This window comes from Hyaena hyaena, unplaced genomic scaffold (assembly GCF_003009895.1).
Source record: "Hyaena hyaena isolate Hyena2069 unplaced genomic scaffold, ASM300989v1 scaffold_266, whole genome shotgun sequence".
In the NCBI taxonomy this organism is placed as follows: domain Eukaryota; kingdom Metazoa; phylum Chordata; class Mammalia; order Carnivora; family Hyaenidae; genus Hyaena; species Hyaena hyaena.
Window position 1 is genome coordinate 1,136,991 of NW_024080900.1, and position 18,967 is coordinate 1,155,957.

An 18,967-nucleotide genomic window follows, 5' to 3' on the forward strand; every position below is an offset into this window, starting at 1 on the left:
TAGCTCAGAGCCTGGAGCCTGCTTCAGGTTCTGTGTCTTTGTCTCTCTCTCTCTAACCCTCGCCCACTTGTGCTCTGTCTCTCAAAAATAAACATTAAAAATTTTTATAAAAAAAGAAAACCAACTTTAAGAAATCTTTAATTTATCTTTAAAAGTAATAAAAGTTTTTACTCTTTCTGTATTCCCTTTTGACTGCATTTTCTCAGAGGGTTTTATAAAGCCAATTTTGCCATCTAGTTAAAATTTTTCATCTGTAATTAAATGAAACAAAAAAATAGTAAAATTTCTTATTTTGCTTTCTTTGAAAATAATATTTCAACCAGTAGCAGTTGTAAAGAAAAGTAAAGACATGGAGATTCTGAAGTGTGGGGGTGTTTTTATTGGGAGTGAATGGGAACATTGATTTTGTGCCCACTGTATGTTAGATACTTGGCATACCTTTTTCAGATACCAGCACTTACTTTATATAGGTGTTAAATGGTAACCCTGGTCAGTGTAAGACATGGAAACAGCACTTGGGGAAGGAGTCATTATTACTGTTTCATTCAGATACGTGACTATAGTAGACACAGTCCCAATCCTCATAGAGGATTGAGGAAATCTGGCAGTTTCTGGAAAGGATCTGAGGTAGTCCCTGAAAGAATCACAAAGCTAGTCAGTACTGAAGCAGGTCTTCCTCGCTATGGGATTGCAAAGCCTGTGGGCTCACCTCCCAAAGCAGTGCCTCCCATTCTGTACTGGAAGCTTCCCTTCTCGGTCTTGACATAGTAGCTTGTCCCACTTGCCAGCTTTGAATATCGCTGCATGGTCTTGTTGTTTGTTGTGTCCTGTGTTAGGAATGAGATTTGGCCAGGTGTGGTTGAACTTGACCACCTGGGTCTCCCTCCCTAGGCATTGCCCACGCACATACCCATTGCCCACATCGGGCAGGCTCAGGGAGTTGGAAGAAATCTTGATCTGCCTGCAGTGGGTGAGGCACGCTGGGTTAGATTCGGTAAGGAGGCCTTTCACTGGAGGAGGGAGACCAGATATCTACCCAGGAAAGAAAGGCATTGTCATTGTCTTTCTTACTTCATCCTTTACTGCAGTCATCTTGCTGTCATCATGAGATGATGGAAGGCTGTGCAGGTAAAGGGAGCCCCATGGCCAAGTAGTAAGACTTGAAGCTTAAACACCTTGGTGTGTTCTGGTGTGAGTGTGTGAGGCGGGTGAGGACAGAAGTTGAGCTGGTAGATTGAAGATTACAGAAGGCCCCTCCCCACTTCAGCCTGCTCTGGGAGTGGGAGGGAGGAATGAGGGGCTGATTTATCTAATCCTCTCTGTTCAATTCTTTCAATAAATTCCCATCCAGAGTTAATAAAAATCCTTATGTTCTCTTCATTTTATCCAAATATCTGTCCTGTCAGCAAAGGAGAGACTGTCTCTTTAAGTGTTGGCCTGATTATTCTAGCTGTTTCAGAGTTGTGAAACATTTGTGGGAGGGAGAGGTGTGTGTGTGTGTGTGTGTGTGTGTGTGTGTGTGTGTGTGTATGTGTTAAGCTACCAGCCAACACCCTCTGGCCAATTTAGTTTTGCTTAACAAGAGTCTGAGAGGCAGGGTTGAGCACTGAAACAAAAAGCTCATATACTCTGAGTTTTCAAAACCTCTTTGTTTTAAGGAACCCTTGCCATTAAGGAGACTATATATTCAGTGATTTTCAGACCTTTTTGTAACTTGATCCCTTTTCTGGCTGAAGTTTCAAGATTCTTCCCCAATGGGGAGAAGAGCCTGTAAAACTCCTCTGTCCAGGGACCTCAGCAGGGTTATTGGGCGCCACCTGCTGGTGTTGTTTTAATGGACAAAAAAGGTGGTGCTTGGAAACCTTTAAGAATTTGTGTATAATCTTAGTGTTGCAAAATTATGAAGCTGGAAGACAGTATGGATTTTGATTATTAGTAGCGGTAGTACTTAAAATAATAGTTTTGTGTTTGCCTTGGGAAGGGGGATGCTTCTGGCTGGAATATAGACGTGAGATTAAGAATGAAGAGAACAGGGTTATAGGGATTTCACTGACCTCTTCATCTGGCAAAAGGTTAGCCTGGTTCAGATAAAAATTAAGTTTAAATGTCACATAAAATTGTTAAATATTTTCTAGTATTGAAATCAGCCAGAGTCTGTGTGTATATGGAATGAATTTAGTTTATGCCAAAAGTCATTACATTTCTCCGTGGATTTCTGTTATGTTACTTGAGGTCCTTTGAGGTGCCTTTTAAGGAAAGCTTTATAAACAGACAGCTTTGCTGTCCGGTCTGTAACGTGGGCTTTCTTCTGAGGGGAATGGAGAGTATCTGAATACTTTACCACTTAAGACAGAGAGAAGGGTAAAGCCCCTTGGTTAAGTAAGTAGGGATGATGCTACTCTGTTTCTCTTCTTGTCACTGGTCCTTTTGAGCCATAGTTCTATCCTAAGTGATTTGTTTTGCTTTATTTTATTTTATTTTTTATTTTTTTGGAGAAAGAGGGCACAAGCAGGGTTAGAGGGGGGAGAGAGAGAGAGGGAGGGAGGGAGAGAGAGAGAGAGAGAGAGAGAGAGAGAATCTTAAGGTGGCTCAGTGCTCACATGGAGCCCAACATAGGGCTTGATCCCACGACTCTGGGTTCATGACCTGAGCTGTAGTCAAGAGTCAGACGCTCAACCGACCGAGGCATCCCTTGTTTGTTTAAGTGAGTTTTCAGGAACTACTGACCAAAAAAGTTGGCATAGTGAGATCATTAGATTTTAGATATTTTAACTTCTCTTCAGACATCTTAAGTGTTTAAGTGAGTTAAAGAGAGGCAGATTGTTCATAGGAAGAGAATCCAGTTAGGAATTCATTTATTCATTCATTCGTCCAACAATTTATTGAGCACTTGAAGCAGACATTTACACTTTTAGGCAGTGATGTTGCACTGAATAAAACAAATATGCTCTCTGGCCTCATGAAGCTTGCATAATAGTTGCGAGGAAAGGGAGGAGTCAGTGAAATACATAAATACACTCTTAGAATATATATATATACACACACACACACACACACACACGTTGTACGTATATACAAATAAATATATGTGTCAGTAAAACGTGCTGTGGGGAGAAAAGTCACCATAAATCAGGAGAGCTGGAGCAGACGAGTTCGTATTTCTTTGCGATAGCTGGGGAAAATCTTACCGGTGACACTTGAGGAATAATGATTCATGCCATATAAAAGTTTTTTGTGATTATCTTATTTGATCTTCCAACCGTGTAGAGAAAAGTGCATGGGGCAGATCATGTTGTTAACCTTCCACGGTTCTCCTGGGACTAGAGTATAAAGGCCGAAATCCTTAGCCTTTCTTTGTGTCCTGTCTCCTGCGTGTGTCCCTGTGCAGAAACCGCAGCACGTTACTCCTCAGATGGGCCGTGTTGGTTCAGAACACATAGGAATTGGTGAGGCAGACAAAGGACAAAGTCACTCCAAAGACAGGGAACCATAGGTATTCTTTTAAAACATGAATCAAGATGATTTCCCTCTTTTGAAAACCTCCCAGGAGCTCAGCATCACACGGAGAAAAGATCCAGGCCTTTTCTGATCCAGAAAAGATGAGACTCCCCTGCAGTGTTTGTTCACTTGCCCCTGCAGACTGGCCTTCTTTGCTGCTCCTCGTACGTGTTGGGTGGATACTCGCCCAGCACGGGTCATTCTCTTGGCCTTGGAATTTGTCTCTTCTTTCAGGTTCGCACTCGGATAGGGCTTCCGTGGTAGCCTTCCCTGGCCACCTTATCTGAAATCGCCTCTCGGCCCTCCTTCAGACCCTGTGGCTCTTTGTAATAGAACTTGCCCCTGATGCTACTTTTTATAATTGGATCGTCTTACTTGAAGCATAAGCTCTAGGAGGCCAGGAGCCTTTTGTACTTCATGTTTCTTCCATGGTTCTCAAGAGTGCTTGACACATTTTGGTGATCAGTAAATATTGTGATGAATGAATTCATTTTGCTTACAAATTAAACTTCCAAGTGGTCATTTCTCAAGTCTGTACCTATTAGTGACTGATTCTGTTCTTATTCCTGAGCCCATGTTTCTCCTGCTTCACCACCCTGTGGCAGATGGAGTAGCAGGTTTCATTTAAAGAAATGGAGGGCGCTCGGTAAAACTGAAAGTGTGCGCATGTGTAGGCGCATGAGCCCGCGTCCCCCTGGCCCCCATTTTGTAATGAGGTCAGTTGCCCAGAAAACCTTAGCTATTCTGAAACATTACCAGCTACTTTGAGCAAATATTAAAAAAACCAGTAAAGTTGCACAGCCCTGCTCATTGTTTGGGGGTTTGAGATTTTTTTTTTCTTCTGGTAGGCCTTCTATTTTCTAGCTGGATAGAGACATCATACATTTATGTTAGCTTGTCTTAACGATTCTTGGGGTACCACTTTGCCATAACTCTGCCTTATAAATCTGCCTTTTATTTACCTAGAACGCTGGTAAATTAAGCAGCACAAATGTAACTCCTGTGCCCTCCTACAGTCGAAGTTTGTGATGTTCTCCTTTGGAGTGGATTCCCGGGTACAGAAGGCCATGGAATGGCACTTCTGGGTGCTCCCAGAGATAGAAGTACAAGAAGATGGATATTTCTTTGAGGTTTGCCAGTGTATGATATTTTGTTGGCTTCATTATATTTAGTGTTGAGAAACTCTCAAATCTGACGGCTGTTTCTGGAATGATTGTGGATTCAGCCTGTAGCCCCTTTCGCCCCCTTCATCATGTCAGTCCTGTCCGCCCATTACCACTATCCTCTCTTTCAAACAGAATGTGGAAAAGACGGGGACTGTTCTTCTCGTGGCCTGTGTTTGAGGTGGGCTCATGGGAGGCCTCCCTCCCCTGACCTCAGCAGAGCGTCCCGGGCTGCCGCTAATTACTGTACCCGATCCTTGTGTCTCCCACACGGCTCCTTACACAGCTGCAGTCATTGCTTTTTGTGCTTCTTACTCCATGAAAGGACTCTGAGCCCCAAGGAGCAAGACCTGTCTTGTCTCAGGACCTTCGGTGGCCGCCATAGGCCTCACCCAAGCGCCCAGCCGGTGTTGAGTTAACTGAAGGAAGGCATAAGCAAAGCCGCGCTTAGTGTTTTGCTTACCTATAACATTTTAAGTTTTGTGTTTTAGAAGGATGAAATGCTTTCGGTTCAGCCCAACAAACATTGACTGAGCACCTGTATATCAAGATACTGAATGTGCGAAGATGAACTAGGCACCACTTTCTTTTCCACCTTCTCTTGTAAATGGCTTCGCTTTCAGAAGGCATGTTCCTGCCAGAGATGCCCCGTGTAGAGCTCTGAGAGCTCTGGGCCTGCCCGTGTCCCCATAACACACCCCTCAAAGGAGAGCTTGGGTCTCCATCTCCTCTGCCCCTAGAGATGCCAGTGATAGCACTGACCACATGGCATTCTGTCTAGGCTCCTGGAGGCGGGCCCTAGGAGGGATTCAGAACCCTAGGACCTGGGAGATAGCTGGGACAGGCCATGTGAAACAGAAGGCACCGTGTTGTGCTAGTTTAGCACGAATGGATGAATGACAAGGCTCTGGTGATGAGAACAGAGCAGGAGGGAAGGCAGCAGACAGATTCATACTCATTATGTTTCTACTAATCCGTTTAGCTACCTCATGGACTGGAATAGACGTTTTATACTAATGATAAAAAAACAATAAAATAAAGTGAAATATGCTAAAGGAAATTATTTTTAAAATAATGAGTTTCAAACATGTAAGACTCATTTACATATCAACATTAATGTTTAATGTAACATTCATATTTTCAAATATTCATATTTCAAAAACAATCCCAATACTAATGGATAATAGTCCTTTGTATATTTGATAGCAATAAGTGACTTGAAAGTTAGGGAACTATCATTAACTCAGTGTAGCTTTCTACCAGATTAGTACAGATTAACGGTTGTATTTTACTGCGATTATATCTTCCTCAAAGGCTTTTGTAGTCGCCGAGGGCATTATTAACAACAAGCTGGTTAACACAGAGAAACCTGAAATATTTTAGCTGGTGGGAAATTAATTGTATCATGACTCTAGGAAGTGATATTTATTTTAGTTTAGCAAACGAGCTCTCCAGAAGACCTGGGAAAATACATGTCGTGAGCGTTTCCCTGTAGAGGCTTGCTTGTGATTGCCGTTAACCAAGAGCAACATTGTGGCTCCTCCTTTTTTCTTGGTGGCGCTTGAACTTGGGATCCTCCCCGTTTCTGGGTTTGAGACACAGGAAAAGGTAGATGAACAGTGAGTTGTGCAGAGGCCCATTAACGCCCGGGTCTAGACCTTGGCTCTCTGTCACTTGGGGTTCTCGTCTGTGCTCCAGGCTCTGTAACTGGGTACAGGACCTGGGTGTCTGCCTCACCAGCGCAGACCTCTACTCCAGTCTGGACTGCCGGTCCCCTGCTGGATATATGCTGTCTACTTTCCATCCTGCTGACTTGTGAAACTGGACATCTACAGCTTATCGCCCTCTTTTTCACGAATCATTTCCCTAAGCCCTCCCCCCCCATTTTTCCTCGTGCGATAACCCTTTTCATGTCTACTCTCTTCCTATCTTTGTGCAGCCCCTAGCCAGTCAGCTACTGTATTTCATCAAATAATTCTCAACAGAATGCTTTTCTCACGTGTATCTTTTCAGATCATCTTACTGCCATAGCTGTTTAAGCTCTTTTTGCTTCCTCATATCATGTTTTTGTAATGTTTTCCTTCATATGGTTTCCTTGCCTCTGTTCTCTTTTTTCCTTCTCTAGGATACTGCTGCAGATAAAAACCTTTCTAGAATGCTTGCTGCTGTTAACATGGCACCCTCCACCCCTCTCCCTGCAGTTTTCTTTCCGTACATACCGCACAAGGCTCTATTTTTCCTTCTTGCCTGCACAGATCTGAGTATGAATCACTTGGCTTGCCATTAATATTCTACGGGAGCTGATCTCTACCACCTTTATTCATTCAGAAAGTTCCTGTTGCTAGATAAGCCCTGTGTGAATTGTGTGCAAGGACAGACTTCTTGCCGTCCACAAGCTTCATAGAGTGATGAGGAATATGTACAGTTGACCCTTGACTTGCACAGGCCCGAGTGTACATGGATTTTTCCCCCCAGTAGACCCATTGGAAAAGTTTCCAGAGACTTGCTACAATTTGAAAAGGCCTACAGAGGAACCATGTAGCCCAGAAATACTGAAACGTTAAGAAGTTGTGTCTGTCATGAATGCATAAAATATTTGTAAATCCTATTTTATGGTTTACTACCATAACATATGCACAAATCTGTAAAAAGTTAAAACTTATCCAAATGTAGGCACACAAACCCCTGGAGACGGTACATGGCATCACATGCAGTACAGAGAAATGTAAACACAAGGCAGTGTTAAATAATAATTGAATGAAATTAACTGTAATACAGTTTCCCAGCCCGGCTTACACCCCCTCCTGAGGCTCGTCTCCACCTGAATGGTTGGTCTCTCGGTAAATTGCGTATGGCAGTAAACAGTGATCTCTGGCCGTTCTCACTGTCAGTACTTGAGTTTTGGGGAGTCCAAAGTTATATGTGGATTTTTGACTGTGGCGGGGGAGGGTGTCTGTGCTCCCAACCCCTACGTTGTCCAAGGGTCAGCTCATCACAGGAGGGTTAGATAATTGCTTTTGGTTGTCATGTCTCTCAGCCTTCTTTAACCTGAAATGTGGCCACAGACTTTTGTGATTTTTTATGGCCCTGACAGTGTTGAAGAATACAGTGATCCCTTCCTTTCTTCGAAAAAACGTTTCTTATTTTTTATTTATCTGATGTTTCCTTGTGACTAGATGCATTCTTCATCACAGCGCTTCCTTCATAGATCACATTGTGTCCTTCTCAGAGTATCACACCTAGAAGCACCTGTCTTAATGGTATGTTTATTCTGATCACCTGGTCAAAGTATTGGTGGATTTCTTCACTGAATAAATACCATGTTTTTTCTCCCTTTATTTTTTTTAATTAAAAAAATTTTTTTAATTTATTTCTAGGAGAGAGAGAGAGAGACAGCGTGAGCAGGGGAGGGTCAGAGAGAGAGGGAGTCACAGACTGAAACAGGCTCCAGGCTCTGAGCTGGCAGTCAGCACAGAGCCCAACGCAGGGCTCGAACCCACAAACCGCGAGATCATGACCTAAGCGAAAGTCGGACGCTTAACTGACTAAGCCACCCAGGCGCCCCGTTTTTTCTCCCTTTAATAAGCAGTCTGTGGGGAGACTGTAAAGACAAGGTAAACATCTTTTTCTTCCTTGGACTTTCTCCCCAGATTGATAACTGATCATACTTTCTAGAATCACTTTTTACCATTATGGTTGCAAAGGGCTTATTTTTCATTCCAGCACCCTCTCTACCAGTCAGTCTTCATCATTCTGTCATACTCCAGAATTCTCCCTTCTCTTCTGTTCAGTTCATTTATGTGGTACTCGTATAGACTCATGACTTCCTGTTTTTTTATTTTTTTTATTTTATTTTTTTTTTAAATGTTTTATTTATTTCTAGGAGAGAGACAGCGTGAGCAGGGGAGGGTCAGAGAGAGAGGGAGTCACAGACTGAAACAGGCTCCAGGCTCCGAGCTGGCAGTCAGCACAGAGCCCGACGCGGGGCTCGAACCCACGAACCGCGAGATCATGACCTAAGCGAAAGTCGGAAAGTCGGACGCTTAACCGACTAAGCCACCCAGGCGCCCCTGTTTTTTTATTTTTTATATAGTTTGCTAGTGTTATGAATTGTTACGGTCTTCAGATTGTTCTAGATTTGACCAAGGAAGTCACTTCAGTGTGCAACATGTCGCCATCTTTTTTTTTTCTTCCTTATTTTCTGCCAAAACCAAGATGTTCCAGGCTCATTGTGTCCATATCCTGACCCTAGGCCTGGAAACAGCCCTTTCTTTGAGTGGCTTTGGCTCCTTTAATGGAGAATGTTGTTTAGTGACTAAGAGCTGAGCATTAGGTGTGCTCACTGCTCCTGGGTGTCCTTCTGTTGTGTGAGCCTTTAATGAAATTGGAAACCTGCTGCTTTGATTTTCCAAGAGAGAGACTCTCATTTCAGACTAGGGGGAAACTATAGCTGACCATCAGTCTCTGTTTGCTCTAGGAAATGATCAGGCAAAGGGGTCTATCAGTCGCCTATATTCTTGTACTTAAAGGAGAAAATGAAGCTAATTGCATGAATGCAAAGAAGTGTCTGAATTATATAAGGACTCATTTTGGAATTACTGTTTCAGTACTATAGTCATTGCCACCTCATGAAAAGATTTTGGATTAATGCTCAACCTTTACTTTGTATGACTTACCTCCTTTGTGTTACTTCCCCCGTATGAACATTGGAGAGAAGTCTTGTCATTTTGGCAAACTGGGAAATTGATTTGGGAAGGCCTGTAAACTTCTTTAAGATTCTTTCTTTCTTTATTTTTTTAATTTATGTTTGAGAGTGAGAGAGAGAGAGAGAGAGAGAGACAGTGCGAGCAGGGGAGGGTCAGGGGGAGAGAGAGAAATACAGAATCCAAAGACAGGCTCCAGGCTCTGAGTTAGCGGTCAGCACAGAGCCTGATGCAGGGCTCGAACCCATGAACCGTGAGATCATGACCTGAGCCAAAGTCGAATGCTTAACTGACTGAGCCACCCAGGGGCCCCAAAACTTCTTTAAGATTATTAAATGAAAGGCAGTTATTGTTACAATTTCATAATTCTGGAACCCTGCAAGAAAATCTTTACTAACATATATGTTTGCAACGTGTAAAAAAAAAAAACAGCCTCAGAAATGTAATTTAATTTTGTGCCTTTTAACTTTGAATATTTAGTTACATATAAGTATTTGAGAAGTTGGTTTTTGGAATTTTTTTTTACTTTGAAAAATTTACATACAAATTGTTAAGTATAGTACAGAGAAATCCGATTTACATTAAATCCAGATTCAGTGTAACATCCTGCTATATTTGCCTAATCACTGTCTCTCCTTTTTTGAGAATGAGTTGCAGACATGCTCCTTTAACCCGAATATTTCATTGTGTATTTCCTGAAACAAGCATATTGCTCTTGCATAACCAACAACACAATTACCAAAACCAAGAACTTTAACATTGGTAACAATGCTAAACCTATAAACCTCCCTCAAACGTTGCCAGTTGTCCCAATAATGCCCTTAATGGCAATTTGCTCCCACCTTTCAGCTGCCAACCCAGAATCCTGTTTTGCATTAGTGGGCAAGTCTCTACTCTGGAGCAGTAACTCCGTCATTCTTTGTATTTCATTAGTGACATTTTGGAAAAGTAACTGGCCAGTTTTGTTTATAGAAGTCCTCTTCACTTGGGTTTGTGTGATGTGCACTCATGACTAGATTCAAACTATTCATTTCTGTTGAGGACACTGTAAGTAACGCTCCGTTCTCGGTGGCATCAGGAGTGGTGCTGGTTTCATTGTTTATATTACCTTTTTTGATTACTTGATTCAGGTGGTATCCACCAGGTTTCTAGCTTTCCTTTTGTAATTTATAAGTGAGCAGACTATTTAAAAAATAAGGATTTTTTTCTTTTGAAAATAATCCATCCGTGTTTGAAAATACTGGAAAACAGAAAAGCACAAAGTACATCATGAAATTGGCTTCAGCCACCATCTAGGTATAGGTACCTGCTAATAAAGTTTTGGTATTTTCTTTTCAAATGTGTGTTTTGAGCACCTGCTGCTTCTTATTCTAGACTAAGGGGGATATCACAATGAATACAATGTGCTCTCAGGAACTTACATTCTGGTAAATAATAATAGCTATTATTTCTTTGCTTATTGAAATACTGTAGGAGGATTCTCACGCAGAGAGTCATGACACTAGGCTTTTCTTTCTAGGAAGCAGCTTCATTCGTGCCGGCACTGCTCAGTTGGTTTCATACCTGGAGAACTGAGCACCGAATGTCACCTGGCATAGTGTTTTATACATTTTCTCTTTGTCTCCCATATATGGTAACACACACAGACATGCAGTCTGATCGAGTGGCCTCATGTTACAGGGTCATGAGGGATGTTGTCATGCACATAGCCAGGTTACCTTGAAGTTGGTCCCCCCCACACTTTTTTTTTTTCCTCTCCTTAGGGAGGAGAACCTACTACCAAAAAAAAAAAAAAAAAAAAGACAAATAACATGGTATTCGTTTCAGGTATACAACATAATGATTTGATATATGTATATATTACAAAATAAACACAAAAATGAGTTAAATATCCACCACCACACATAGTTACACATTTTTTTTTTTCTGGTGATGAGAACTTTTAGGATTTACTTTCTTAGCAACTTTCAAATACACAATACAGTGTATTAACTGTGGTTACCACATTACATGTCACATCCATTATACTTTATGTATATATTACACTACATTACATTTATTATTATTTGTTCAACATGTTGTTATGTCCCATGAACTGCTGTAGGTGCTTTATCAGTTACTTAATTCGTACAGCCTTGTGGGGTAGTGTGAGTGTTGTCTCTTACAGTGGAGAATCTGAAATCCCCCCAGAGGTTAAGCTGTTAGAAATTGGTGTGCCATGCGGTGATTTAGCCAGAGACCATCCTCTTACCCACCGTGGCCTGTTAATACGTTAAACGCCAAATTTGAAAGTTAGAAAACAATCGACTTAAGTTGGTGATAATATATTTTTAAAAAATGTTTGTTTATTTTTGAGAGAGAGGGAGAGAGAAATGGGCGGGGGAGGGAGAGAGAGAGACAGACGGACAGACAGAGACAGAGAGAATCCCAACTAGGAACCACACCCAAGGAGAAGCCTGATGGGAGGCTCCATCCCACGACCGCCGGATCACGACCTGCGCCAGTGTCAACAGTCAGACCCTCAATCAGCTGAGCCCCCCGGGTACTCATATTGGTCTTTTGTGAGCTGAACTCGGGCCACATTGTTAGCCATGACCTGGGATGCTTTGTACTTGGCTAAGGTTTTCTCTGATAGCCAGCCCTCCACCGTCCTCCTTACAAGCAGTTGCCTCTTTTCCCAGGCCGTGTCCATCCCCACACTGTCATTCTCTTTGTCCCATTCCTCTGATGCTTTTCCCTTCCCCGTGCCATCCCGCCTCCCCTCCACCATCAAAATACTTTCCCCAGCGAAAGGAAGGCCTGGGTGTAACTAGGACTTGGGGGCAGGGAGTCTGTCAGCAAGACGATGGGTCTCCTAAGGAGAGAGAATCCTTGATCTAGAATCCCAGGTTGAAGTCTGAGTGAGGGAAAAAAACATTTGTTTTACTTATTTTTTTAAAGTTTATTTACTTTTGAGAGTGAGTGAGCAGGGGAAGGGCAGAGAGAGAGAGGGAAAGAGAATCCCAAGCAGGCTCTGTGCTGAACACAGGGCTTGAACTCAACGTGAGATCATGACCTGAGTCAAAATCATGAGTCAGATGCTTAACTGACTGAGCCACCCAGGTGCCCTTGTGTTACTTACTAAAAAACACGTAAAGGTGGTTATGGTGCTGTTAATACTGTATGTCTACTATATATCTGAGTTAAAGATGGGAAATTTGAGACCACAGCTACCATTTAAAGTTCTATTTTTCTTGGCAAGTGACTGATTGGCATTTAGGACTACAGCGCATTCATATTTGGGGGATCACCTATACTTACAAGAAGGGGCCTGGTGTAGATTGTCTTTTTCCATTAGTTCTTTTGGCATCTATCAGCAAACATAGTCTGCACTGAAAAAACTATCAGCTTCAAGGATACATTTCCCATTAATACAGAAGCATGGAAAATACCCTTGTAAGGAGAGCACTATTTCTTTGGTTCAGTTTGAAGGAGAAGTAGAGACGGAGGTGCCTCTCTTCCTGGGGCTTCACTCAAGGTCTTGAAAATTGCCCTCGTTAGTAAGTTCAGCTGTTGTGGTTAGATGAGTGACATTTGTGTTAACCAGGCAGCCAGATTGACCTATCTGTTCATTCCATGGGGCTTGTCCTTCTCATGAGCCGCAAAATCATGTGCTGGAATGTTCCTCAGGGAAGGTGTGGTTAAAATAGTCTGTCAACAAAAATTCTTTTTAGCTCTGTTTTTCATCCTTACTTTCTAGTCACCACCACGCTAGCCCAATTGTGCATGTCGTGTCCGCATCACTGTGGGTCCCAGGCACCGCTGCAGTGAGCGCGGGCCACAGGGCCGACTGCACAGTGACACTGCTGCTCGCGTGAGGGTGAGGGTGCTCCTCCAGGGAGGCAGGTGCTTTCCCCTCGGGGGCCTTTGGGAGCTGAGTTTCAGGGGGCTTCTGTGTTCCCTTCTCTTTAGTATTTTGGGTAGTTAGACTTAAAATTAAAAAAAAAAAAAAACTATTGAAGCTATGAGAGCAGTTTCAAGTTTCTTTGCTTTTGGAAGTGAAGCGAAAGAGGTTGATGTTGAAGCTTTTGTTAAAAGGATTTAAACTGCCCATTAGCCATCTCCTCTGTCCTCTGTTAAAATAAGCCCCAGATATCACTTAATATCTTGGGTGCGGAGTCTTCTAGCAAGATACTGGGTCTCATGTGGAAATCTCTGATCTTGAGAAAGAAGATATATTCTTAGAATTCCAGGTTAGAGGGGCACCTGGGTGGCTCAGTCGATTAAGTGTCTTACTTCGGCTCAGGTCATGATCTCACAGTTGGTGAGTTCAAGCCCCGTGTCAGGCTCTGTGCTGACAGCTCAGAGCCTGGGGCCTGTTTCGGATACTGTGTCTCCCTCTCTCTCTGACCCTCCCCCATTCATGCGCACACACGCATGTACACACACACAGTCTCAAAATTAAACATTAAAAAAATAAAGAGAATTCCAGGTTAAGTATCTAAGTGGAAAAAAGGTGTTTGGTTTGGTTTTTTTCTGTAAAAGTTGACAGTGTAAATAATTTAGGCCGGCAGGCCGTATAGTCTCAGTGGGGACTGCTCAACTGTCCGGGGCTCACTGTAGCACCGAAATGTGACCCGGCCTGAGACTTTACCTGTGGATACTCAAATTTGAATGTCAGATAATTTCCACATGTTAAAAGATATTTTTCTTTTGATTTTTTGGGACCATTTAAAAATGTAAAAACCTTTCTTAGCTTTTAATCCATATGAAAACAAGCATTGAACTAACTGGATTGTGCCCGTGGGCCAACCTGTGGTCTAAAGGATGAAAACTTAAGAGCTTTTTCATTTGCACTGTTTTTTCCAGGTTATGATGATATTTCAATACTTGAGAAATTTATTCTTCCCACATGTGCTGCAGACATTTTAACTGGTTGTGGTTTATCATGCCAAAGGGTATTAAAATTTTACCAGCCTAAGCTTTTCAAAAATTTTTTCCAAGAAAGGGACTTACACATGAGTCCCCATTATTATTCTAAATAGTGACTGCGGCCAGGGATAATTCTGTTGTACCAACTGTGCTGTTCCTTGTGTTAGGGTGCTTTAGAACTTTCCAGTTAAGCGTTCATACGTACTAAGTCACAGTTCATTTGTAGCTCATTCTGACTTCTTATGTGTTGCACTGAACAGATCTGAGCCCCTACCATGTACACAAAGCACTGGGAATAAGTGAAGAGATAGGGCTTTGGGGCTTTGGGAAATATTTTTGAACTCTCTTTCCAGAGTCAACCTGTTGGAACATTTACGTTGATAGGCTTGATCCTAAGTTTGATGTTCCATATGATGTCTGGTTCTCAGTGTTTAAAGAAACTCTGCCTGCTGCTCCATTAGGCTGCCAGGCTTAGTAAATGGTGGCCACAGGGTGGCATGGTTCTCTAATAGACTTCACTGGTGTTCAAATGGAACAGAAAAAAATATTGCAGGGGAATGAGAATTCTCTCCCCTATTGCAGCCTGGCTTTCTCTAAATTGGTTTTTCCATAGCGCATTATTTTTTTCTTTTTTTTCATAGTGCATTAAGATTTAGATAATACTAAACGTTGGTGCCTTACAATCTTTTATTTATGGTGACAGCACGAATTGTATAATGTTTATGATTGGGAGGATGGTAATTAGGACTGTATTTTATAGATTATATTTAATTTAGACAGTAGCCTCAATTAAAAAAATTAGCATGTGGGGCACCTTGGTGGCTTAGATGGTTGAGTGTCTGGCTTCGGCTCAGGTCATGATCTCGTGGCTGATGGGTTCGAGCCCCATGTCAGATTCTGTGCTGACAGCTAACTCAGAGCCTAGTGCCTGTTTCAGATTCTGTTATCTCCTTCTCTTTCTGACCCTCCCCTGCTCACGCTGTCACTCTCAGAAATAAATAAAAACATTAAAAAAAGAATTTAAAAAAATTAGCATGTAAAAACCAGAAAGAATATTTGCGAATAAACAATAGAGATGCCTTCTCAATAGTTGCAGAGTCCTGGGCAAAGGTATTGGCAAGCTTTTGGTCTGATTCCAAGAGTTTATGGAGGAGTGGGTAAAGAAGGGGTGGGATTCCAGATGGTCAGGAAACAGTAGAAAAGTGACCATCCCATCCAGGTAGATTAAGAGTATTATCGTCGGCTGAGAGCAGAATATATTCCATGAGTTTTCATATATTAGCTGGAAGAAGAGAATGTATTATCTCCATTTGTATGGCCAAGGAAAGTGGGGCTTTAGAGGATTTAAGTCAAGTCTTTGTGGGTGAGGTTTAAACCCAGACTTGCCTGGAGCCCACGTGAGTGCTCTTTGCACTCTTCCAGGCCAGCGCAGTGGAGACTCTCCTCGGTGGAGGAGGGGTGGACTTGGCTGTGATGCTGGGGTGTTGAATTCAGCTCCAGCTGCCAGTAACAACTACATACAAGGACAAAACTGTTTATTATGTCTCTTCCATCCTCCTGGCCTTATTTTTGGGTCCTTTCGGATTCCTTTGTTTTTAATACCCACTTATCAAGTCAATATCCCAAATGTTGCCTTGTTAGTTTTCTCCTTTGATCACCTCCACTGAAAGGGAAGCTTTAAGGAGCACAGAGATCTTCATTTCAGGTCATTTTGTGCTCTCAGTGCCTACAGTTCTTCCTGGCATGGAAATGTGCAGTGCTTATGTGTGTATAACCTGACTAGAAATGATACATTTGATTTTTCCCTAAACTTGATGTTTTGTGAAGATAGAGTCCCAGGAGGAACCTGACTAATGGAAGTTGGCTCTGCCTTTCCTTTCCTAGGGCGACTGTGTGGTTACGGTGTTGCTGGCTGAAGAGGACAAAGTTGAGGATGATGTAGTTTTTTACTTGGTATTTTCGGGTTCCACCCTCCATCACTGCACAAGTACTCGGAAGGTCAGTGCTGATACGCTGGAGACCATTGCACCTGGTAAGTATTGGGCGGAATCTTCACTGGCCTTCGCTGGTTCTTGTACACTTTTTAAAAACTGTTTTATTGATTTATTAATTGAGAGTGCACAAGCAGGGGAGGGGCAGAGAGAGGGGGGAGGACAGAGAACCCAAAGCAGGTTCCATCCATGCTGACGGGCTGATAGCAGCGAGCCCAATTTGGGGCTCGAACTCACGAACTGTGAGATCATAACCTGAGCCAAAGTCGGACGCTGCACTGACAGAGACATGCAGACGCTCCTGGTTCTCCAGCACTTTTACTCCATGTTCATTAGTGTTATGTAAGAGGAAGAACCAGTCAGGGTGACAGAAATCAATACATGTTAAAGTAAAGCATTTTGTTTATATACTGCTTATTCCACAAAAATCTGAGCCTCACTAGAAATTAGTAAAATAAAATGGTGTCGTAAGTTGAAAGATAAAAATTAGGATCAGCAAAAATATTTATTAGAATATTGAGATTTGGGGGAAAGTAAAACACGTGGGAGGTTGTGACTGCAGGTTTGATGCTGAATATCAGAGTGGCAATAGCAAAGGTAAAACATAATAAGTAACATATCCCTCAGCATCTGGGAGGGAAAGACCTAAGAATCTTTCATAAAAGCCAAGCTTCCCAAATTACAATTCATGGTAGAATGAGTACTTAATCACTGTTTAACAGAATTCAAAGGGAAAGTACTTATTAAAAATTCTTTACAGAGTCATTGCTACTTCCACCAGAAACAGCTGCAAAAATAATGACGGGCTCTTGACCTGTCACAGTACCTGAAGGTGCCCTGATGTGTATTTTGGGATGAGCTCATTTCCTTAATGGACCTTGTTTCACAGTTAACAATGGACCAGGCTTCATCAGAATACAAAATGGCACATCTAGGGGTATACCCCTAAGATGTTAACTGTTGTTCTTTAGAGAATAAAGTGGACTTAGTTCTTCTTGAAATGTTTCTTTTTCCCAGTGTTTTTATAGAACACTGATTCCACTGTGTTGAAATAGATGGTGTAAAAAATGTACTACGTTATCAAGCACTTTTAATGTCTAGTCTTGCCGGTGTTGGATCCGATTGCCAGTTTTTCATTGCTGTGCCATATAATATAAATTAGCCTCGTGTCTGATACCCACCAACTCCTGGAAATTATACTACAGTTAAGAACCAGGGTTTATGATGCTTGAAAGCTGTATTTATGTTTCTCCTTGACAGCAATGGTTTTGAAAAATAGAGTATTTAAAGATTCTTGACAATTCTTATGAATATCTGCCCCCTGTCCCCCAACCCCTGCAAATTTTTAGGGACTGGAAATTTAACAAGGAGTTCAGGACAGAGACTGATTTCTAAAGCGTATCTAGTGTCCTCCTTTGTAACTTAAAGCTCCAATCATCTTGTTTCCTGTGATGTGTATCGTGTCAGGAAGGCTTATCTGGAACCTGAGGTCTGCTCTGGACCAGCTGCCACCCAGTATCACCCTTGCTGAACACCTGTCACGTGTGGGGGATGGGGAGAGACAGTCCTCAGCAAGCAGAGCCTGTCAGTCCCTGCCTGCGCATGCGCGCCCCTGTAGGACAGTGTCAGTAGGTACAAAGAGGAGGCCAGTGGCCATAAGAGAAAGGACAGGGGTATCAAGGATGTAGGCCTGTGTCCTAGTTGCGGTCCTCAGTCACAAGTGGCCACAAAGTGCAGCCCCGTGGAGATGGATATGCCCGGCAGCTCTTACACCTTCACTGCTTGACAAGGCCCTGATGTCAGGATGGGCGGTCGCTTTCCTTAGCCTCACAAGCCCACTGTGCTTGTACCACAGCCCGGGCTCTGAGTTCGTTCTACACCCTCTCAGATTTCCAGCCTTCCTTTCCGAAATCTGCTTCCCATTTCGTCCCTTGCCTTTGGTTCCTCTTCTTTTATTAAAAAAATTTTTAATGTTTATTTATTTTTGAGAGAGGCAGAGGAGGAGTTGGGTAGGGGCAGAGAGAAAGGGAAACACAGAATCTGAAGCAGATTCCAGGCTCCGAGCTGTCAGCACAGTCTATCACGGGGCTTGAACCCACGAGCTATGAGATCCTAGCCTGAGCCAAAGTCGGATGCATAACTGACTAAGCCATCCAGATGCCCCCTTGCCTTTGGTTCTAAACCTCCTTATGTGTTTCTGTCACCTTTTTCCAGCCATATCCATATGTGATTGTCCTTTTGTACATTTACCGAGTCTGAGTACACTTACCCAGCTGACCCCAGTGAACCAGAGTGGGTATTGTACTCTGCTTCTTTCTGCTAATTTGATCTAAATCTGCAGAAATCACCACCCCTGACCCATTTGCCTGGGGCCTGGAGTCCTGGTTCCTGCCTTCTCTAGTGTCCACTAATCAGTGGTCCCTTCTTTAAACTGTGGTCTCAGGCGCTTCCCGTGTTCCCGGTCACACGGGCCCAGCCACCTGTCCCCGACTCACCCAGGTGGGACCGCACGGTCTGCTTCTTGTTGCGTTCATTCAGGCTGACAACAGGAGATGGCCGAGCACAAGAGAGGTGACAGAGGCTCAGCATCCCTGCAATACCCTCTTGTGCTACCAGGCCACACTCTAACCTATGAACCTTTGGTTCGGATGCACAGTAGCAGTGAGGCTCCGTTGGTGAATCAGAATCTGTTTGCTATTTA

At 42.8% G+C, this 18,967-nt stretch overlaps 1 protein-coding gene across 8 annotated transcripts in view; it reads left to right on the top strand.

The window, feature by feature from the left end:
- The window catches only part of AKAP13 (A-kinase anchoring protein 13), a 321,162-nt gene that overhangs the window by 105,685 nt on the left and 196,510 nt on the right, over nt 1-18,967 (top strand). For all 8 annotated transcript variants that reach the window (XM_039245765.1, XM_039245768.1, XM_039245766.1 and 5 more), the window contains exon 3: nt 16,160-16,307. In XM_039245765.1, coding sequence (XP_039101696.1) covers nt 16,160-16,307 — 148 coding nt within the window. The remainder of the gene's footprint in view (nt 1-16,159; nt 16,308-18,967) is intronic.